This window comes from Ipomoea triloba, chromosome 8 (genome assembly GCF_003576645.1).
Source record: "Ipomoea triloba cultivar NCNSP0323 chromosome 8, ASM357664v1".
NCBI classification, from domain to species: domain Eukaryota; kingdom Viridiplantae; phylum Streptophyta; class Magnoliopsida; order Solanales; family Convolvulaceae; genus Ipomoea; species Ipomoea triloba.
The window spans coordinates 11,703,735-11,728,109 of NC_044923.1; the positions used below are offsets into that span (position 1 = coordinate 11,703,735).

The 24,375-nt window shown below is 36.0% G+C and overlaps 1 protein-coding gene across 1 annotated transcript; it reads left to right on the forward strand.

The window, feature by feature from the left end:
- Positions 1-1,993: 1,993 nt before the first annotated feature.
- LOC116028082 (gamma-secretase subunit APH1-like) lies at positions 1,994-12,323 on the forward strand. The gene is made up of 6 exons (XM_031269879.1): positions 1,994-2,170; positions 2,635-2,790; positions 6,082-6,167; positions 8,297-8,422; positions 11,717-11,844; positions 11,922-12,323. The coding sequence occupies exons 1-6, from the start codon at positions 2,058-2,060 to the stop codon at positions 12,060-12,062; spliced, it is 750 nt and encodes a 249-aa protein (XP_031125739.1). The 5' UTR covers positions 1,994-2,057; the 3' UTR covers positions 12,063-12,323.
- Positions 12,324-24,375: the final 12,052 nt, after the last annotated feature.

Consider the following 24,375-nt stretch of genomic DNA (forward strand, 5'->3'; position numbering starts at 1 on the left):
TGTCGTTCAAGTTTAATAGAAGACAATTTCCTTTGATGCTTTCTTATGCAATGACTATCAACAAAAGTCAAGGTCAAACACTATCGAATGTTGACTTGCTATTATAGAAATCCGTTTTTGTTCATGGTAAATTATATGTGGGCATGTTGTTGCATCAAGAGTGATTAATTCAGATGGGCTCAAAATCTTAATTTGTGTTGAACTCGAAAGATTTTCTACTTCTACTACTAATTTAGTTTACACGGAACTTTTTAATAAGCTGTAATTTATATTTTCAATAATAACATAGAATCGAACATTAAGTATTGTTAGTAATTGCACATGTTTTTGTAAACTATATTATATTATTATTGTATTTCTTTTATTATTAATTTTATTATTATTATTATTATTATTATTATTATTATTATTGTTATTTAAACGAAGGAAGGGGAAAACCCTAGCCATGACAAAGCCCAACTTAATTAATAGGAGAGAACACACCAGCAGTGCCTTTATCATTCCCAAGATCTCTTATAATATGAACTGGAGGTCGTATAAACTCAATCCAGTCACAGTCGCAATTGGTCACTACCTTTGCTATAGCATCAGCTACCACATTATCCTCCTTGGGGCAGTAAGAGATATGCACCATCCAATTCTCTTTCTTTTATTATAATTATTATAACAATACTTTATATTTAATTATATAAGTTTAGAGCGCATGGAACAATATCTAGTTGTATTCTATGACAAAAGTGAAAAAGTAAAAAAACAATTTTGTCTAAATATAATGCATAAAATTCAAAAAAAGGAAAAAATACATTTCAAAATTTAATTTAAAATTAGTGACATTTTCGTGCATATTTATATTCAAATTTATTCACCCAAATTTCGATGTCAATTACTTCTCAAATTTTATTTTCACTTACAATTAATACCAATATATAGATTCTAAACAAATAAAAATATTTATTAAGTATAAAAATATTGAACTATATATAAAATATTTTTAAAAATATTGGGCCCCAAAAATTGGGAGTCCTGTGCGGTTGCCTGGTCAGACATGGCCAGGACTGGCCCTGGTGGGGGCAACCTCAAAGTGAGGGCCTCCTTGTGCGTGGTAAGCAAAGATCTAACATCTGTGTTCAGATTTACATATCCCCAGATACTTTGTCGGGTCGGGGAGTGAGGCTCTTGAACGGGCAAATTATTGTGTGAACCATGGTCCACATAGCTGTGTGAACCATGAATATAAGGTACATTTTTATTATACTAAAAGTATATTATTTTTGTATTGAAAGTACATTATTTCATAATATATATAAAATAATGTACTTTCAGTACTTAAATAATGTATTCTAAAATAATGTACTTTATGTACAAAAATATGTACTTTTAGTTTATTCAAAATGTACTTATCATTTATGGTCCATGCAATAATGATTGCTTGAGGTTGAGAATTCAACCTTTTAGGAAGAAAGAATAATAAAAAAAACTCAGAAATGTGTGGCAAAAAAATATGGGTCACACTTGTGTGAGACCGTCTCACGGATCCTTATTCATGAGACGGGTCGGGTCGGGTCAAAGCACCATGCAAATGTCATACTTATATGTGCAAATGTCATACTTATATGCTCAAATATAACACTAATCAAGAAAACTAATTTTATAAGAGAAAAGTAATACATTTTTCATAATAAGTAATGTTGACAAGTGCCCCTTACTTATAAGGGCAAATATAATACTTTTGAAGAAAAATGTAATATTTTTAAATCGAAATGTAAAAGTATTGTATTTTCCCTTAAAAGTATTACATTTACCCTTATAAGTAACAAAAATTTTATTCCTGATTAGTATTGCATTTGAGCATATAAGTGTTACATTTGTATCTTGACCCGACCCGACCCGTCTCATGGTGAGACGGTCTCACACAAGTTTTTGCCAAAAAATATTGGAGTGATATATATATATATATATATATATATTAACAATATTGGAGTGATTATTACGGTGTAGTCTTCACTAGGAAAAAGTGGACATCGGAGAAGAAGCAAGTCAAGCAACAGCACGAAACAATGACGGTGGCAGCAGGAATCGGATACGCCTTGCTAGCCTTAGGTCCCTCTCTCTCCCTCTTCGTCGCTGTTATCTCTAAGAAACCCTTCCTCGTTCTCACTTTTCTCTCGAGGTATATCATACTTCTTTCTCTTCCCTTAAATTTCCGATTTCCAATTCTCTCTGCATTTCTTAGTATTGGCGTCTTAAGTATTCATTCATGAAATCTGAAGCAACTAAAATCCCTTATTACGGTTGGCTTTTTGCTCCTTGAATTGACTAATAATTTGAGCTGTCCGATTCCTACACATCCGCAGTAAATTAAAGCTGATGATACATATGGGTTTTTAAATTTCTTGAATTGACTAATCATTCTAACTGCTCATTTCCTAGAAATTCAGTTCAGGTTCATCTCCGTGATTGTATGTTTCATTGAGGACTTTTGGGAATTTGCTAATTTTTCATACATTGTTTTCTTAATCTTTCAGAGTGTTGTGCAATATTATATTTGTGAGTTATTGTATTGATGTTTTCAGTGACATTGTGTGTGGGCAGTAGTTAATATGTTTGGTTTTGTTGTTTGTTTCATCGTTGTAGTACATTGGTATGGCTTATAAGCTTGATTGGGTTATCAGCAATCTGGAGGGCTTTCCTTCCACTAAAGACAACAGCATGGTGGCCCTATGCAATTCTTATACTCTCTTCCGTTAGTTTTCAAGAAGGTCTTCGTGTGCTTTTCTGGAAAGTTTACAAGTATGTATTCAATTTTTATACTCTCCATTATTTTTCAAAAACAGATTATGAGCTTTTCAAAAGTTTACAAGTATCTTTGCTTCCAATTAATTTTGTTGGATGTATTTATACTGTTTATGAATGATCTTTCTTGTTTACAATTTGAAGAACAAAGTTGCTTTTACTGGGAACCTGAGGGCACTTGAATCTTTTTTTATATGTTTATTAATTGAATTCTGAAAGGCAAAAAAGCAAAAGACCAGGTGACTTTATTGCTCCAGGCCAAGGTCGTATGCTTGATCAATATTTTTAGGATGTTTCTTATAAATAGAATAAAATTTCCATTTTTACCAATATTTTTAGGATATTCTTTTCTTTTCTTATTCTGAATTATTTTAGATCATTCTTCTCTTGGTTGCATACAGTGAGTTTATATGAGTCAGCTATCACTCAATAAGGAAATGATTTAGTTCTTTGTGTATGTGCCTGCAATATTTTGACCTAGAAGTAACATATGCAGAAACTCTAGTGTGGTTACTGATTGGAGAAAGGAAAACAGATAAAATGAGTGCTAGTAAATGTATTTTTAAAATTGAAAACAAAGAATGGAGAAATTTAATACTGGAAAAAGAAAAACAAAAGGAAAACAATGAATTGAAGTAAATACAGTCTAAACTTTTTATTTTGTCAGGAAAAGCTCAGGTGGTTGGATTCCTGTTATAACCTCATAAATTACATGGTCTAATTTGCCCTGAAGAGTGGTGAGGTAAATTACTAGTGAAATGTGGATGATGAACCTACTAAAGGTTCAAGTGTGGCTGACAAATTGTGAAGCCCAGCTTGCTAAACCTAAGTGTACTTAGGTGAAGTGATTGATTGGAAAACACTTAAGAGCACAGAGGCATGGTAAATTGATTAATTCAATAGAGTTGTGAGATTGTGAGCTATAGACATGGTTTTTAGTACAATAGAGGAAACAAGTTTGCTATATTTACAAAGTTTTATTTAAATCTAAGAAATGCATTTAAAGGAAGAAATATACTTTGCTTACAAATGACGAGAGTTGTCCTGGTGACCACACTTCAAAATGGAGGGTTAATAAGTTTCTTTCTCCTAGTTGTTTATACTTGCACGTGGAATGACATTTTTTTATTAATTTTTTTTTATTTTTCTTACAAAATACTCTTAGTGCTTTGGTCATAATTAAGAGACGAAAGCTTGTTAGAGATTTGATATATTTGCAATTGTGTGATGCGTGTGCTATACCCTTGTCATCTAGAAAGTCCTTAACATCAATCCCTTTTGTGGCTTTTGGACCTATGCAAGAAACATATTTCTTCCCAATGAGTAGTACTTTCATCCTAAACAAAAGCACTTTTCTCTCACATGATTGCCGATACATTAACTTATAACTCTTGCCACTAGTAACAAACTGGGTGCTTGGTTCAAGAGATATCAAATTGATGGGAATATTAGATTACATGGAATTTGTTTTAATTGTGTTTGGTTAAGATGGAAGCTATACAATATTAACATGTTTCTTTGAAGGTTATCATTTATACAACAATAGTCATTTTACTTTAATGTTCTCAACTCATTTAACAACAACAACAACAACAACAACAACAACAATAACAATGCTGATGATGGGGATGGCGACAATAATAATAATAATTATTTTTATAACTTATTCTTAAATTAAAAATACTCTTGGAGATGAGCTTTGTCTCCAAAGGAATCTAGAGACAAAGGCTCCCTCCATGTCTATGATTTTTTTTAGAGAAGGGCAAAGAAAGCCACAATGCAAGGTAATGTGAGGAAACCTAAGAAAGGCAAGGGAATCAGATTCCAGCAAAACAAGGGAAAAAGTTAGTGTGGTAGGTATATGCCATTTCCTTGGAATGTTAGATAACATCAACCAAATGCCGGAATCTAACATTACACTGCAATATTCCCTTGGTAATGTTAAATCCCTTGAACCAAACACCCCCTAAAGGCAATTATTGAAGCAACAATGTTTTAGTACAAATCTTGTGCAAATCAACTCATTCAACCATTGAGCAATGGTCTTTTGTTGGTCTAGTTAAATATTTTAACATCCAGTGCATAGTTATTTAGGCGGACTTTCTAGGCGAGATGCCGTCGACTAGGCGGCCGCCTAGGCGATGAGTAATAATGTAATATATATATATTCCCATACAAAATAATTAGGATGTGAATAGGCAATTAGGCATGATGTGTATTGGAAATAGGCAGCCATATTTACTCTACTCTAGGAAGTTGTAGCACCCATTTTTACTCTACTTTAGGGAGTTGTAGCAGCCTCATTTACTCTCCTCTAGGAAGTTGTAGTCTTGAGAAGAGTGAAACTGTAAGCTTTTGTATATTTCTATGTATTATCACTACACACTGATTACACATATATATACATAGGAATTGAGACAAAAAGGAACTCTTTTACTGGAAATACTACTCCCACTATCAGCACTAACGCCACTAATGCAAACATCCTTATTTTGCTCCTACTTTGCTCCATAATGTTTCTACAAAGAGGAATGGGCTTTGCTCGGAACAGGAGGACGACGCCGGAGCTCGAACCGCTCCGCCATCGGAGCCACCACGTGCCGCCGCCGCGCCGTTGCTCCGTCTCCGCGTGCCGGCGCGTGAGGAAGATTCCGGTGACTTCTCCGACTAGAAATTACACCGGTAGACTCGCCGTAGTGTGTAGGTTCTACCCATGTATGTTTTGTGGAGTTTTGGGGTTGTATTCTACACTTAGGCGAGGCGAGCACATTAGGCGTTTGGTCTCGACCGACCGGACGCCTAGGCGATGCCTTGATAACAATGATCCAGTGTGAATTAGTCTAACAAACAACTCGTTACTAGTCTAACAAACAACTCGTTACTAGCCCATATTATCATGATGACCTTTTAGTTGGGACAGGTTCTCAACTAAAAGATAAAATGCTGGTTATCATAATCAATTGACACTGCACATTTTAGTTTTTAATTTTTTATTCGTTTTTAATTTCAACTTATTGCACACTAAGTTGACTCATGTACTTTTGGAATTGCTGCTTGCCATTTTTTTTTTTTTTTTCTAAATCATCATAATGCCTAGCTTCTTACATCTTTTAAAATCAATTTTATTATTTTTAGTTTATTTAATCAAATGTTAATAGCTTTTATAGCATATTTGATCTCACTACTAGTAAAAGAGGTACTATACTTTATTGTAGGAGCTCTATACCTGCATTTTTAAAATTTATTTACACACTTCCTTAATTTGTAGTTCTCATTTCTATTCTATAGGAGGCTGGAAGATATATTGGATGGATTTGCAGATAGAGTCTCTAAGCCTCGCCTCTTTATAACAGATAAGATGCTAATTTCTCTAGGTAAGCTTCCACTATTTTTTATTTTTATTATTTTTTTAAATCTTTGCACTGAAATTGATTTCTGCTGTGTGCATCAATGACTGACACTGTTCTTCAGTTGTTTATTATCTGTGGTGTTAAGATATTCATTTTTTCCTTTAGCCTTTTAGGAACATGGACACTGGATACCTCCTAAGTCCCAACTCCCAAGTCTGTTCTCAGCAATCAAAGCACACAACCTGAAGTTTTGGTCACATTAATAGTACTTGCTTTTTTTTTTTTTTTTGAAAACCATTAATAGTACTTGCTCTGTTCCGTGTTACCTATCATATTTACTATTTGGTGGTTAATTGACTTTTTTTTTTTCTTTGCTTATTTTCTAACATTTACTATAATTTTTAAAATTTTCTTTTTATAATTAATGGAATATTTAATGTAATTTCTAAATATATAAATTGTATTCACTAATATTAAATTAAACGATACAAAAAAATATGTAATTGTGAATAGCACGATCCAACCCTTATTAAGTAAACTAGACACATAAAATAGGATGAACGTAGTATTTTTTTGGGGTATAGTGACATATAAGAGTTTACATAAACAAATACTCTTGCATTAATGTATTTCATGTGCATAACTGAATGTTTACACTACACAATGATAATTGTTGCTTAACTTATTGAACATGTATGAAAAATACTGAGAATTGTGTAAGTGATGTACTATTGTACTGCAATAGGAATTGCCATAAGGCATCAAGATGAAAATAGGAAAAGTAAATTGGTAGATAAGTATAAATATCCCATTATATGCTCAAATCCTCCATTCAGCTTTGTTGATCTATCCTACTGTCAGTACTGTGACATTTTGGAGATTCCACTATTTTTCACCTTTTCTGTTGTTCACTACAAAACATATTAAGTAATCCCATTTTATGTATCCTATTAGATGTTTTGGACTTTTGGGTCAATTTGACTAAATTTAAACTTAATTTGTTATATTGAAAAGCCTAAGATTTGGAAATTAAATTTACATATTGCAAAACTACATGAAACAAATGAAAAATACTGCTCGATGCCTTGACTCAGCATTTGAATTCTAAAAGCAGTAAATCACTACTTTAACTATGATAAGTGAACATTGAAGATTGCCACTGTTATATCATCATTAATTGCAATATTTGTGATGAATAAGGTGCTTTCCTTAAGAAATTTGAGGGGAACCAACTACTCATAGTTATTAAGCTAAATCTAGATGCCACTCTGAAGGAGTTAACTAAGATGGTATGTGCCTATATTGCCTCCTTATTTAACAATACGATATTAAATCTTTTTCCATTTTCGACTCTTGGATTATATCATTTTAGGTTAAGTTGTATGTGAACATTCAGTAATTGAAAATCATGGGGTAATGAAGAAAAACTAACTGTTATCAATTATACTTATGTTTGGTACCCTAATAACTAAATGACTTGCAAAATTGAACTGCAGAGAGATTTCTGTAGGCCAGAAGTTGTACTTTTATATTTGCAAGTGGCCTGCATATTTATTATGCTCTGCCTAACTCAAATTAGCCAGGTTGCACAGAATTATTTCCATGAAAGATTCAATAATCTACCAAACTAGCAGTGTAGTCAAACCGAGCCAAGCCTAAGCCTCGCAAGCGTGATGATTTGAACCCACTAGGGTATTACATAATTGACCCAACAAATGAGGAATTGCCTAGATTTCTCACAACCAAGATCTCCAAGCCACAATGTTTGGATGTTCTTGTGTATTTCCTCACAATCCACTCTTCTCGTGTACCTCTCATTGGCAAATAATCTCTTCTAAGAGCTTAATCCTCTTTTTCAAGTTCTTGTTGTAGTGAAAAACTCACAAGGAATTAGGAATCATTTTGGATAGAATGAGCATCAATTTCTAAATTACAATTCATTAAACAAAAAATTATTGCGAGTTTGGTAAAGTTCGTGTGAACAAACAAAGAAAACTATGTTATAAACTAAGGAACTATCATAGTATTGATTATTAAGTCTTCCTCAATCCTTCCATAGGGTAAAACTTGTGTGTTGAAGTTCAATTTTGAAAATTACTCCCTTGCTTTTTTTTTTTTTTTTTTTGCTATAATTGTTTTTATATGTTTTGCAGCTGGTGGTTTGGGTCATGGTGTGGCACATGCTGTATTTTTTTGCCTCAGTCTATTGACTCCTGCATTTGGGCCAGCAACATATTATGTACAAAAGTGCTCTCAGCTTCCCTTTTTTCTTGTATCTGGTAAAGTTACTCATTGCTTTTCACTCATTAAAAAGAAATGTGAAGAAATGGGATTTCATATGTTTGTGTGTGAAAAATCATATATACAAGGCGTTATGTATATACACACTAAGGAGACGAGTAAGCTTAACCCATCACTACAACCCTAGTGTTAGGGTTAACATATTCAACACTTCTCGTTAAGTTGTTCCATATAGGTCATGTGCCCCAAGCTTTTAACAAATTAACATATTCTAGGACCTCTAAGAGATTTAGTAAGATTGCTTGCCAATTGACCAATAAGATGAAAACTTGAAGTAATATAACTGAACACAATGTTCTCCTTGAGAATGTGCATTGCTTCTTGGCTATCACATATAATTTTCATTAGTATTGCATCTCCATATTGTAACTCCTAGAGTAAGTGTTTCAACCATAACAGTTCACACATCACTAGGGCCATAATATGGTACTCAACACCAAAACTGGATCTTGTGACAAATCTTGCTTCTTATTCTTCCAAGATACAAGGTTATCTTCAATGAAAACAAAGTTTCTAGAGGTGGAATGCTTGTCTAAGGTAGAACTTGCATGGTAGCACCTGAGTATCTAATAGCCTAATTGCCTAAGATGGCCTTTGTCTTCATAAAGTAGTCCTTTGTCATTGTGTCTTCTTGATGTGCCACACGATGGAAAGTTGCAAACAACATTGCAATGTTTGTCACATGGAGCTTCAAGAAACTAACTTGGGACACTTATCACAAAGATATCTAGTATCTTTTGATGGTGAGGTAGTTTAACTTGTCAATAATTATCCTATATTGCTCAAGATTGGGGAGTGGTTCCCCCCATTTTGGTAGGAGTTTGACATTAGGATCGATATGATTATCAGTAGGCCTACAATCAAGTGTGCTAATCTCCTCAAGGATGTCCAAAGTACATTTCCTCTGAGATGGTTATACCACTATTGAATTGACCCACTTCAATACCAAGGAAAACAAGCTTATGGCTTACCCAAATTCTTAGTTTGGAAATTGCTATAAAGATGAGCGTTCAATGGTTAGATGCCTTTGTGGTCATGGTTGGTAATGAAAACATCATCCCCATAGACCATGAGGTTGATGCATTTCAGATCCAATGAGCCCCAAAAGAACACTAAATAGTCAACGTCACTATGAATCATGCCAAATTGTTGGAAGTTGCAACATAGAACTAAATTGGCCAAACTAAGCTTCAAACCATATGAGCAATAGAGCTTGCATTAGAAACTAAATTTCCCGTGAGCAAGAAATCTAGGTGGTTGCCCAATATAAACATCTTCGTAAAGGGCACCTTGGAGAAAAAACATTCTTGACATCCAACTCGTATAGGGGCTAGTTGCTTAGAGCAATGATAGATACAATTAATTGATCAAATCACTTGAATAGAGGCGATCTTAGACATTAGGAAAAGGTGTCGATGTAGTCCAAAACAAGGATTTGGATAACCATTTAGCAACCATGTAAGGCTTAAGGAGGTTTATCTTGCCATCTATCCAACCTTCATAGAATAGATCCACTTGCAAGTTGCAACTACAATTGCAATAACAACTTTTTTTTACTAGGCATAGGAAGAACTTACTCTTAAGTGCCATGAGATTACAAAGGCCTCCATTCAAACATTGATAGCTAAACTCTCTGAGTTGGTCATGCTATTGCTTTCCAGGAAGAGTATTGTTGAGTCTAAACACATTGACATATCCGCCTTCGCCGGTATCGATCCAATTGGATGGTTGGCTCGCGCAAAACAATATTTTGCAATTCAACGTACCTGTGAGAATTTGAAGGTGGCAACAACCTTCATTAGCATGGTGGGTCCTGCTCTTCATTGACTCCGATGGCTGCAACAATAAATTTCTGCATTGACTTGGGGACAATTGAAAGTAGAACTCTTAAGAGGATTTTGGGGGCGAATTGTCTGGTCCCCCGATCCAACAATTAGCAACATTGTGCCAAATGTGATCAGTGGATGACTATGCGAATGAATCCCAGGCTCGGGTAGCACAAATTCTGGGACTCTCACAGTTGCATCTCATGTTCAACTTGGATTATTCCTCAGTGGACTAAAGACCTGAGATTCGTGTGCGCCTTCGTCAAAGATGTGGTGGACCTGAGGACAGGTATGAGGGTAGCACGGACGGTGGAGTGAGAGATTGAATTTCTGTCCACTGGTTGTGTATCGAGGGAAACTATTAGTGTAGGATCCCTTACACATGGGCACTCGAGTTATGGGCTTGGAGGGCCTATTAGGCGCACTAGATTTGACCCCACCTCATTCCTCCTCTAATGTATCCCATCAATTCAAACAAGACTCGGCCCCAATGAAAGATCCAGACAAATATATTAGCACTTCAAGCCATATGCAAATTATGCAATACACTGCTGCTCCTTCGTGCAACTCCGGATAACACCAACACAGAAGGCAGCTTGACAATACTCCTACAGGGAATATATCAATATGAGGGCCAAGGGACTTTGTTTCCGCTTTCAGCAACCATACAGTCCGCTCCATGTGTGCCTGAAATCCTGAATAAATCCTAGCGAACTCTGATTGCAGCAGAAGATTACGAGGGCAAAACTGGCGACAAGCCTGGTGTGATTGACCATGTTCACACCAGACAATATAAGGCTTTTTCCCCACTCTAGCCTTGGGGACAAGGTTGCTTCATTGGCGGGCAGCAATGATAAGGCACTAAGTCAAGATACAAATGAAAATGGAAAGTACCCAATCAATCAAGCATCAGATTTGCAGGTCACAATTCACAAATGGAGCATAATTCATGGGATTGGAGCAGAAAATCAGGGGAAGACAAATCACATAATTTCTGCTATTTAATTAATTTATTCATTGTATTAGATTATAGATAAGGAGCCTCCCCTAGTGTTGAAGGCATCGAGTATTGATTAGAAAATAATAGCACTATTCCCAATCCATTCTTGCTGGAGGATACTTTACAGTATCCTTGTTTGTCCCTTTTCATTTTAATCCCATCATTTCTGCATTGTTTCTTCCTCATCTGCTCTTTACTCTAACAATTTCTCACCTGACATTATTGGACAAACAATGAATTTTAGTACCTTTTTCTTTTTGCTCTGCTTATGCAGCCTCATATACCCTTCACTAGGAAAGTTAAAAATCTTATATGGGTGGGAAGTGTCTAGGATGTTTATCTTGAAAGCTTGGTGGTAGAAAGGGTTATCTATTCTTGCTTAGTGGTGTTATTTCTCTGTAACTTTGGAGTTTGTTAACTGCAATTCTTTGTATTGTGAAATGCAGCAATTATAGCTCTTGCATTTGTTACCATCCACACCTTTTCAATGGTCATTGCGTTCAATGGATATGCAGAAGGAAATAAAGTAGACCAATGTTTTGTTCCTGTTGTGCATTTAGTTGCTGGCATGCTGGTAAGTGCCTAGAAGAATACGATTTTGGTAAAATGGTACCTCAAGTTTCCTTCTACTAACCTGTGGTTTTATGTTAGACCATGACAAATCTAGCAGCTGGAGGTTGTGTTATTGGAATACCACTTCTGTATTGTGCTGCAATCGTAACACTGGTACATTGTGGGAAGATGGTGTTTAGGAGATTGACAGAAAATCAGAGCAGGCTGGGAAACTTGTAACAGTAGTCTTAAACGAGCTCATTTATTTGCTGAAGCAAGTGTGCTCTGTTATGAACAAAGCACCTCAGTTCAACGTTACATTTCATTTATGGTGGAATATGCAATGTCCTTCAGGCTAATAGCTAACCTTCCCCCTCTTGCTCAGCTTGTCATTTAATTATTATTTTTTCCTTATTATACATCTCTGTGCGAATGGTAAATAGATGGTGTTTGATTGAGTGTTTTACTGGTAAATGAGATTATACATTTGGGAGGGTCGTACATAGATGGTGTTTTACTGCTAAATGAGATTATACATTTGGGAGGGGATTGAACCAATTAGAGTGATTTCCTTTTTTGGTTTATTGGGGCATTGCCAATTTTAATTCACCTCATTCATTTTTGTCACATTGCGGCTAGTCTTATTTAACTTTTGGTCCATCGTTAGAATTTTCGTCAGTTGGTTGTCCAAAACACGGGTGTTTTTGTCTTTTCATGGTGATTACTTTATGTTTTCTTTTATCTTTTCCTCAGTCAACAACACAAAGGGTAAAGGAGATAAAAAATCAGGGATGCAGGGACTAGTGGGAGTGGGGAGGTTACGATTAAGATAATTGGAATAGTTGAGCAGAGGATCGGGTGGGGATTGAGGATGAGGCGGCAGCGGCGAGTAGAGGTGTGGAGGCGATGGGTGTGGGCAGTGAGGAGGTAGCTAGAATGGCGGGGATTTCGGCGCTGGGGAAAGTGGCAGTGGGACTAGTATGGATTCTTCGTACTAGAGATATGATATACAGCAGATTGAGCAAGTTCTTTCATTTTCATTGTTCCTCTTGGTGGGTGAAGACAGACGACGACGCTGAATTTGACCCCGGTTCTTAAAAATTTGACGAGAGAGAGAGAGAGAGCAAAAGATGGCGGAGAAATCAGGGGAAGAGATTGTGTACTTGCATGGGGATTTGGAGCTGCTTGACATCCGAGCGCCTCCGTGTACAACCAATGACTTAAGCGTGCAGGTTATTGACTACACCAAATATCAAAGGCAAGGTATATAATCACACTTTTGATTTGCTAAGTTTTCTTTTCCAAAAAACATCTTACATAAGCTTTTAAGCATTGCTGTTACGTGTTGAAAAGATGCCATCAACTAAAGAATCTTTATCTAGTAGTGCATCTGCATTTGGTCTGAAGTTTGTGAAAGAACTTATTATTGGAAAGACAACAAACCACACCTTTCACATGGTTATTGTCAGTGATTCGAAGATAAATCTCTAGGACATTGGTAAAGTACGAGAGATGAGCATGGCTTTGCGGAACTCCCGGCCGTCAGATTTACAAGGAAGAGATGAGTTGAACCTTGATGAACCTTGCTACAAAAAGGATAAAGTAGAAGACCAAAGCATGAAAAGACAAAAAAAAAAAAAAACCCCTGATTTGGACGGCCAACTGGCGAAAATTTAACGATGGACCAAAAGTGACAAAGACTAAATAAGACTGGCCGCAATGTGATAAAAATTAATGATGTGGATTAAAATTAGCAATGACCCAATAACAGTAGGACCAAAAAAGGAAATCACTCGAACCATTTATTATTCCATGGACCATGACCCACACATTTGTGTGAACTATAAATAAAAAGTACATTATTTGTTTATATAAAGTACATTATTTGAAAATATATGATTTTTATATATCATCAAATAATGTACATTCAACAACATTCAGCATACAAATGATGTACTTTTAGTATATTAAAAATGTATATTACATTCATGATCCACATAACTATGTGGACTATGGTCCACACAATGACAAATTTGATTGTGGACCATAGTCCAAAACGATGACGTTTCTTTTAATGATGAAAAGAAACGACACTCGTTTTGCGTAATTAGCTTTGCTTGTATAACATATTCAATTTCATTTTATATACATAGTAGTTTTATTTCAGTACAACTATAGTTTCATTTTTTTAACTACAGTTTCATTCGACATTATACATACAATAGTTTTATTATAGTGAAACATGTTATTGAATTTCATTTTATACACAATGCAATCTTATTACAACATCATTAAAGTATAATTTTAATTCAACTACGGTTTCATTGGACAATATATACTCAAATATGTGAAAATGTTATTTAGTTTCATTTTATATACATTGTAGTTTCATTACAACGCAACTACAGTATCATTTCTATATAATTACAGTTTCATTTGACAATATACACTCAATATGTGAGACATGTTATTCAGTTTATTTTTATACATGTTGTAGTTTCATTTTAGCGAAACTAAAATATCATTTTTCAACTACAATTCTATTTGATAATACATACTTAATATGTGAGACATGTTATTTAGTTTCATTTTATACATACTGTAGTTTTATTACAACACAACTAAAGTATCAATTCAATTACAGTTCAATTTGATAATATAAACACAATATGCTACACAGTTTCAATTTAGATACACTGTAGTTTCATTTTGTTATTAAAACACAAAAAATATGAGATTTGTTAATGAAGTCTTACGGTTACAATAACCCAATCTATAGCTAATCAATACTACAAGTACAGACTTGTTAACTTGTTTAGGGTACTTAGTTTAAGATCAAGTGCAGTGCAATAAAGTGGAAACACACAAGGTATAGAAGGTACGAAGGAACCGGAAAGCATAAGAACACACATGTTTGGTAACCCAGTTTGGAATAACCATTCCTACGTCTGGGGGGCATTCATTTCATGACTGTCAATATGTTTACCAAACAAGAAGATCACAAAGCGAGCACTTCACGGAATGTGTCTGCTGATCGATAGCCTCCGAACTACGTGGAATTGTCTTGAAAAGTTGGTGCAAGATTTCTCAATCTTTACAAGTTAAAGCTACCCCTTAACTGCTATTCTCTTGAGTTGGTATTGTGGTTTACAAACCTTTATGCATAATTTCATCAATCAACTTGAATTGAAATTAATTCATCAAGTTGCTCCGGTTAATTTTATGGATATGCCATCGAAAGCGTAATATATAATTCTTGAATTCTTTCTGAGAAAATCATCATATGATCTGGTTGATGTTGAAGGCTATTTATAGGTAGCTCATTCAGTTTTTCTAATTGAATAACCGTCTTGATCTCCACTTTGAACTTGGTCTTCAATCTTGGTTCACAACCGTTCTAGTAGTCTTGTAATTCTTATTGCTAAACTAACTTCCTTTAGTAGTGCATACTCAATTTAAACTTAATACAAGTTTTTAGACAAAACTAAAACTTGAACTAAATGGTATTGTTCCTTAAAAATTAAAAACAACTAGAGGGATAAAAACAATCTTTTAAAGAAGAATCATTTTCCAAGATTTTATTAACAATCTCCCCTTTTGTTTTTAAGTTTTATGGAAATGCATTTAGTTTAAAAAAAAAACTTAATACCTAAGACTTAATTTGAGCAAAAGAGCTGGCTTTTTTCATTTTGATTGCTAATGCCAAGTAAATCAACCCTAAAAATAAGTTCACAAAAACATATCTAACCTATAACCTTGTGTGAACTTATGCAAAAAAAAAAAAAAAAAAACAAGAGGAAATGAAATGTGCTAGGAAGAAAATAGCCATATTGTTTGCAGCTTTACAAATGGGCACTAAGGCTAAACCAAGTAACCTAGGGCAAAAGAACTAGTCATAATAGTTCAACCCTATTAATAGTAACTAGTAATCAATAACAAAGAACCAAGAACCAAGTTAAGTTTTTTCAAAGGGAATACTCCCTCTCATTGCATTAAACTCAGGCAGAGGTGAGTACAAGTAACCAAAGGTTGTTTCAATCCAGATCTCCCTCATCAGGAGATGTCTCGTCTGCATCCTGCTTTTGGGATCCTTTAGCTATCCTTCTCTATTGAAGCTCAGCCAGCAGCCTCATATCCATGTCTCTCATCCTTATCATCATTGTAGTTGCATTGCTCAAATAAGCTATGCTTGTTTTGAAAACTTGTTCTGTCATCAGATCAGCTTGGACATATTGTTGTGTACCTGAACTCTTTGAGCCTTCTAGTGCAACATTATCACATGAGGACTTTGTAGAAGTCTCTTGTCAGCCTATCTAGTTTTTGGTGTCTCAAGCACTTCATATGAGTATGGTTTAAGACCTTGGGTTGAGAAGATGCCATAGATCATACTTGGGTATGGCAGTTTGACTTTGGGATCCTTTTGTTCTAGAAAGCTCATAATCTAATTGAAGATTATTTGTCCTAGATCCACTGGAGTCTCAATTCCATTCTTGTAAATCAGAGAAGCCATACCAAGATTTACCTCTCCCCCCCCCCCCCCCCCCTATGCTCACCAGCCAACTAGTTTGTGAGAGTCGGTTTGTGGAGTATTGCAAACTTTGTTGTCAGTCTTTTGGTTATCAAATCTAAGGTTATGTATCATTTTTCAATATCATCAAACAGTCCTAGATATGTGTTGATTCTCTTTGATGTGAAGGTATACCAGCTATGACGAATCCACACTCTGCCATAGAGAGGAGAGTTGATCTGTTTGACATTTGTAGTAAGGTTGGCATAGAATTCCTTGATAAGCATGGGAGGATAGGGTCTGAATTTAGTGACACTGTTAAGCAGATTTGATCTTTCGAAGATGGATATTAGTTGAGTCTTAGCCTTGAATTTTTCAACATCAATCTTCTTCTCAACCAGGATGTCCCTTTTGCTCACTATCTTCTTTTTGGCTTCTCCTTCAAAGGTTAGAAACTGGGGTGTATAGGGTGCTGCGGCAGGTGCTTCAACAGAAGGGTTAGTTGCTCCTTGAATCTAAATGGGTGTTTGTTGCTTCCTTTTCTTGTGCCTTTTAGGTGGGATAGGTGCAAGTTTAGATGGTTGCTCCTCAAGGACTGTCTTGCGTTTAGATTTCTTTGAAACTGCATGGGATGCAATAGAGGTTGGTGCAATAGCTGGTTCAACAAAGACAATTGTTGGGACCTTGTCCTTCTCCTCAGTGACTGTTTTGGAATACTTGCATCTTTTGAATGGGTCTGTCGTGGGCATCATCATCAGTTATCTTGGCCTTTCACTTTTTTTTTTTTTTTTTTTTTGCTTTTGCAGCCATAATTTCTATCAACGTGGGCTCTTGTTATCATCCTATAGAGTAGCAGGCAGGTCTCTCATATGAAAGGTTTCAATGGGGTCATTTTCAGGGGGATTTTGGAAAGAGTCAAGTAATTCAACAGGTGATTTAGTCTTAGATCGAGCAGGCTGATCTATTTTAGGTATTTTGGGCAGAGTCATGTTTATTGCACCATTTAAAACTTCGGTTTCCAGGTATTGGTTAAGAATGGTATGAAGTTGTTGGGATGTTAAGCAAATAGGTTCATGATAGGTGTCAAAGATAGCTATGTTTTGTGCGGTAATTAGGAGGTATAATATGTTATAAATGAAGTCATTTAGGCATACAACATGTTAGAATAGTTCAATTTAATCAAATATAGGCATAATGACTAATTGGGTTTGCGTTTGTCAAAAATAGCACAAGCTATAATTTTGTAGGGCATTTCGGCGACAATTCAATAAAACGGGCATAACCGGAGCTAGGAGTGTCCAAATGAGGTGATTCAAATGGCTATGGAACGGAAACATCAAGAGCTGCAATATTGATGAAGACAACAATGACTGATTCTGGGTCCACACACGCGTCCATGCGTGGACATGGTGTGGAACAATTCTAGTAGCGGTCCACACCTATGGTCCACGCGTGGACAGCTCGTGGATCAGCCCTGGGTGCAAAAAATAACTATTTAAGTAGTATTTTTGGCTGATTGAAGTATCTAACATTTCTCCCTACTTTTCCTAACATTTTAGATTAGCTTTTTCTCCCAATTAATAGCATAGATTAGATCTAGGTTTGCTATTGAAGAAGAGATTAAAGATTGTAATTCCATGCTTTGATTGGTAATTTCTACTCTCATTTACATTGCTCTTTAATATCATTGCACTTTATATTTTAGTTCTTAATTGCTTTTAGATTTCCTTTTGTTTTTTATTCTTGCAATGATTAGCTAGCTTAGATTTGGAGATTGGATGTTCTAATCTAGTTATTGTGTTTGATTTGATACAATTCTTCCATTGATTCTAGAAATGTTGATTTAGGGTTCTTATGTCATGTGTGGTTGATGTGTATCTTGATTTGTGCCTATTTGAGGCCTCAATAGATAGCAAAGTTAGGGGAAGTATAGATCGTGCGATAGCGGGTCTATATGAGTCCTAATTGACCACATCCCTGCCCTTGATCAGGAAGGATGATGCCCGGAAAGAGTGGTAGACCAAGTGTTTGTCAAAATGTCCCATTCAAATGAGGAACCAGGAGTCCGGTGTGTGACGCCACTCGGTGATAGTGCCGTGGGCTCCCTTGATTGAGCCTAGTCACATTGCCTAGAACCCCCGTAGTAGGATCAAACACGAGACCTAGATAGGACATCCATCTCCTTGCTTTCCTTATTTGTTCACTTGTTTTACTTTTGTCAAAATATCTTCTTCATGATCCCCCTCTTAACATCCTAAATGCCAACATGTAATTCGATTCCAATTTGTCATCCTTGAGAACACGACACTCGAGGAACTTCTTCTCCGTTTTATCACTTTCATCCACCACTAAAACCACAACATCAGTTCATCAGAAGATTGTTTCATCACAGAATATGGGTTAGGAACATCGGATTGTTTTTCAAAATCAACATGCACATCATAAGCAATATAAGCAGGTTCTTCAGAAATGTCAAATCAGAGTCTACAGGTTCCTTTTTCACGACAATAACAGATTTTTCAATATTAGAGGGCTCAATGGTTTTCTCATCACTATCAGATTCAGAAAGTTCTATTATATCATGAAAATTTTAAGTTCAAAATAAGAAAACATAACTATCAGCTTAATTTGCCCTAGAACATGTATTTATAAGTGGGAGAAATTAAAAGCTAGGGTTTAGAACGAAAGGAAAAATAAACCTATGGATTCGGGGCCACTTGTTCTGTAGGAGTTAAATCTGATAGAGCCTCTGATATTGGTCTCAAGAATCCTTGCATGTATGGGAGTACCATCGCTCGAAGGTAGAAAGCCTACACCTCTATGTGGATCATTGATACTATTGAGGATTCTGGCAAGTTAAGTCGGTGCTTGCTGCTGTACTTCTTTAAGGTATTTGTTTGTGATGGTCTCAAAGTTGAAGTAGTTTGGGTTTTCTGAAACCATTTTGCTTTGTTGGAGAAGGTTTTTCTTGTTTTCTTTTGAGAGGGTTTTCAAACTTGTAGACTGGAAGTAGAAGATGAAGAGAAAAAGTAGATAACCTTTAGTTTCTTTAAGCTACCGGGGAACGTGCCTGATGTGATGTCTGATAACTGACGCACGTCTCTTCCATTTAATGTGGATGGCAGCTACACCTTTTTTCCTTGAATATTCTCTCTCCGATTTAAAAGGGTGAAATAGCATATAAAGACAAAATAAGATAAGAGACATTGTAGTTACTTTTGAATTTACTAGAAATGTGATCTATAGTCAGAACTAGTTTTGAGCTATAGTCCACATGCCTAGTTCAATGTTAAGAAGATTGAACCTGGTAATGTCCAATGGCTTTGTAAAAATATCAGCGAGTTGTTTCTTGGTTGGGATATAATGGAGCTTTAAATCACATTTTCAACCAGCTCTCGAATGAAATGATGCCTTATGTCATTATGTTTGGTTCTGGAGTGTTGAACTGGATTTTTGGCTATGTTAATGGCACTGGTATTGTCAGAATGTAGGTTAATTGAGTTGAACTTGAAGCTATAGTCATTCAACATTTGTTTCATCCATAATAGTTGTGTGGAGCAATTTCCAGTTGTAATGTACTCAGATTCAACAGTGGATAATGAGATAGAATTTTGTTTCTTGCTGAAACACGAAACAAGATTTTTTCCAATGAAGAAGCATCCACCAGATGTACTTTTCCTATCATCAAGATTTCCAACCCAATCTGCATTACTATATCCAAGTAGTACCCTTCACATATTTGATAATTCTTTTTACAGTGTTCAGATGTGTCTCCTTGGGATCTGCTTGGAATCTTGCACACAGTCCAACACTATACATGATATTTTGCCTGCTTGCTGTGAGGTATAGTAGACTACCGATCATAGATCAATAATTCTTGGCATTTACGGCCTTTGAATTCGGATCCTTGCTCATTTTCGTGGTTGTGTGTCTTGGCTTCTTTAGTTGATTCTAGTTTGAATCTTTTAACTAAATTTGTAACATATTTAGTTTGTGACACAAATAGCCCAATCTTCATTTGTTTGATTTGGATTCCAATAAAGCAACTTAGTTCACTGATCATACTCATTTCAAATTCTTGTTGCATGACTTTTTCAAAGTGTTTCCTAGTTGAACTAGAGGTTGAACCAAATATGATATCGTCTACGTAGACTTGAGCTACTATAATGTGATCTCCGTGAAATTTGACAAACAAGGTCTTGTTAGCTCCCCCTCGCTCATATCTATTTTTCAACAAATACTGGGTGAGTTTTTCATACCAAACTTGTGGAGCTTGTTTGAGTCCATATAGTTCTTTCTACAATTTAAACACAAAGTTTGGATGTGTTTGATCTTCAAAGCCTTTGGGTTGTGCTACATAAATATCTTCATTCAAGTACCCGCTCAGGAAGGCTGTCTTCACATCCATTTCATGTAGTTCAAAGTGTAGAACACATGAGGCCGCAAGTAACAAGCGGATTGACTCGAGTCTTTCCACTGGAGTAAATGTTTCATCATAGTCAACTCCTTCGATATGTGAGTACCCTTGTGCCACCAATCTTGCTTTATTCCGAGCCACGTTGCCTTGCTCATAAGTTTTGTTGCGGAAAATCCATTTTGTTCCTACAACATTCACATTTTGTGGACATGGGACTAAATCCCAAACATCGTTTCTTTCAAATTGTGCCAGCTCATCTTTCATGGCACGAATCCAATGTTCATCCTTCATGGCTTCCTTGTATGTTTTTGGTTCAATCTGTGAGGTATAACAGGGATAACCTACTAGTTCTGTTAGGCTTCCACGTAACATGCCTCTTGTTCTTATACTAGCAGTTGGAGTCCTAATAATATTTGATGAAGGATGGCTCTTTTGTATGTGTGTAGGAACTGGTTTGGGTGAACTGTTTGTACTATGCTCATCTGATTCCTCTGGTTCAGAATTTGGTTCAGACTTTTGTTCAGCTTTAGGTTCTTCCTTCTTGGAGATCACAAGTGTGTTTGGCTCTTGATTTGTACTTGGATCAACTATTAGTTTAGATGGCTGATCGTCAATAATAACATTTATAGATTCTTGAACGGTGTTTGATCATTTATTGTACACTCTATAAGCTGTGCTCATTGGAGAATACCCCAGAAATATCCCTTCATCGCTTTTTGGTTCAAATTTTCCCAACTTTTCTTGATCATTTAGAATGTAGCACTTACTTCCAAAAATGTGAAAGTACTTGAGATTTGGTTTCAAATTCCGTAAGGTGTTTGAGAAGTGCCAACTCGTAGATAGACTCATTTGAATATGTGGCATACAATATGAATAGCTTCAGCCCAAAAGTGTTAAGGAACATATTTGTTGTTGATCATAACTCTGGCCATTTCTTGGATGGTACGATTGTTGTGTTCTACAACCCCGTTATGCTGAGGTGTTTTTGGTGCTAAAAATTCATGACTTATTCCATTTTCATCGTAGAAGGTGCTGAATTCCTGATTCTCAAACTCCCTTCCATTTTTACAATCTTTATGATTTGTGTATCCATTTCCTTCTGAAGTTTTAGACACAACTTGCAAAATTCTCCAAAAGTGTCTAACTTATTTCTAAGAAACATTACCCAACAAAATCGTGAAAAATCAACTACACACACAAAGATATACCTTTTGCCACCTAGACTTTCAATCTGGGTTGGTCCAACAAGATCCATGTGAAGAAGTTCTAAGTAGAATGAGGTACTGATGTAGTTGTTTATCTTGTATGGTGACCTAGTTTGTTTACTGATTTGACACAGTCCATATACGCTTGTGTTGTTGATTTTGAACTTAAGAACCCTACGAACATACTCGTTGTGGATGAGACTCCCCATATCTTGACTATTTATATGTCCAAGTTTCTGACGCCACAACTCCATATCATCTATGTATGTCCTTGATAAAGTAATATACTGAGATACGAATGAAATACTCGGCAAAACCGGGCTACGTGACAGTGGGTCAGAGGTTCCCGGTCTCTTTGACTATTATGTAGATGAAACAGCCAAAAGTCCCATCTGCCAGCATTAAATGCGCCTTTTATAGGCGACCTCGGGAAAGGTCCCGGACCAGCGACATGTGTTACGCGTATCAGGCATGCACCGGCCTGCGTGGCAGCCCACCGCGTGAAAGCTAAGTGTAAGCCCCGAATAGGTCGAGACTTTAGACGGATGAGGTTTCGATCAGGGTCGGGGTGCCGGCTTGACCGACCTACGAAGACCGGTAAAAGAGCAGAGTACCGGTACAAGGATCAGACCGGTAAGCGAATATAGACCGGTACTTATACTTAGACCGAGAGCACCTCCTGGGCTCCGTAGATCGAGATTTTATTCCTATCAGTCCTACTACAAATAAAGTTAGTAGAGAGTACATAGTAGTTATATGAAGAATGAATACCTTCCATAACCAGTTTGTCATTTCAATCTTTGACAATGCATTTGTCTTGTGTAAAGCCTTAAGCATTTGATCATAGAGTTGCCTTATGCTGATCAAGTTCGCTTCAGTCCTTGAACCAGTAGAACTTTATTCAAGTTTGGTAGTTCAGGAACATTCAATACTCCTATCCTATTGATCTCCATTTTTATACCATCGCCAAAAGTGACTTGACCTTCGTAATGTGTAATGTTCTTGAGAAAGATCTTATTATCGGTCATATGACGTGAACAACCAATGCCAAAGTACCATTTTCCAGTAGATTTCCCATGTTGAATAGAATAGCATAACACATCTTATTTTCTTACCCAGATTTGTTTACTAACAAGAGTGATCCACTTTTGTTGAAATTTTTCTACTCTTTGATCATGATAGAATTTTGAAACACTCAGGCCTTGTGTGACCCCTTGCACCGTAGTAGTGACATATTGGGGTGTATTTCTTCAATCTGTATCGTGCGCGACACAAGGTTGAACCAGTACATGCACTTGAAGAAACAAATCTAGTTGTGTAATAGTTAGTAGAATTTTGTGTGTAGCCCAAACCTTTACGAATATTTGGAGATCTTCCAGCATGTAATATCTCATTGAGCATTGAAGTTGTACTCATCATTTGGATTTTCTTTTTGGGTGAGTCGAGCTCAATGGTCAGAGAATTACTTTTTGAACATGATTCTGATAGTTGTTTGTCCTTTTCAGCTAGTTGGTCTTTCAAAATTCTTACATTCTTCTTGAGGATCATGGTTTTAGCTGTTGTGGCATTACGAACTTTTAGGAGAAGTTCGCATTTCCTGTAAACTGAAGGTAGGACACTTCAAGTTCTTATGGAACCTTCTCCATATCTTCATGATCAGATCGAGTCATTTCTTGGTTCAGCTGCTGGTTTAGATACAGAGGTAGTGAATGTAACAAAATTCCCAGAAATTTCTTGTTCGCCTTCTGTCGAGACTTCCATATCTTCATCATCACTTAGTGTAGAAGCTTTCATAGATTTCTTTCGTCTGAGGAAGTTTGGACACTCCGCTTGTATGTGAACAAAATCTTCGCACTCTCTACACTGTTTGCCTTTGCTCTTTGGCTTATATTCAGATATTTGCCACTGATTGGAACGATTTTGACTAGAATTCTGATTTGATTGGTTTTGAGGCTTGGACGCATTTTGATTTGAAGATCCGAAATTTGACGTCGAAGATGATCCAGATGAAACATTATTGCAAGAAAATTGAGACTTACCTCCTTGACTTCTTTGGTTAACTTATTTCAAGATTTTGGAGAAATTTCTTGAAATTAGGGCAATTGTATCTTCATCCAATTCCTCTGGATCCGATCTTGATCGTGTTTCATCTGCGAGAAATGCTACAAATTTGTTCTTCTTATTTGAGTTGGATTGCAATAAAATGTCCATCTCATATGTGTGAAGATTGTTCATCAAATCTACCACCGATCTCTTCTCTCATCTAACACTCTCTTGAATTGCAGTTACCTTCATCCTGAATCTGGATGGTAATGATCGAAGGATTTTTCACACTAACTTGTCAGGTGGGAAGGGTTCTCCAAAAACAATAACCTCATTTTTCAAATTTTGAACACAAGCATTGAATTGAACAATGGATTCATC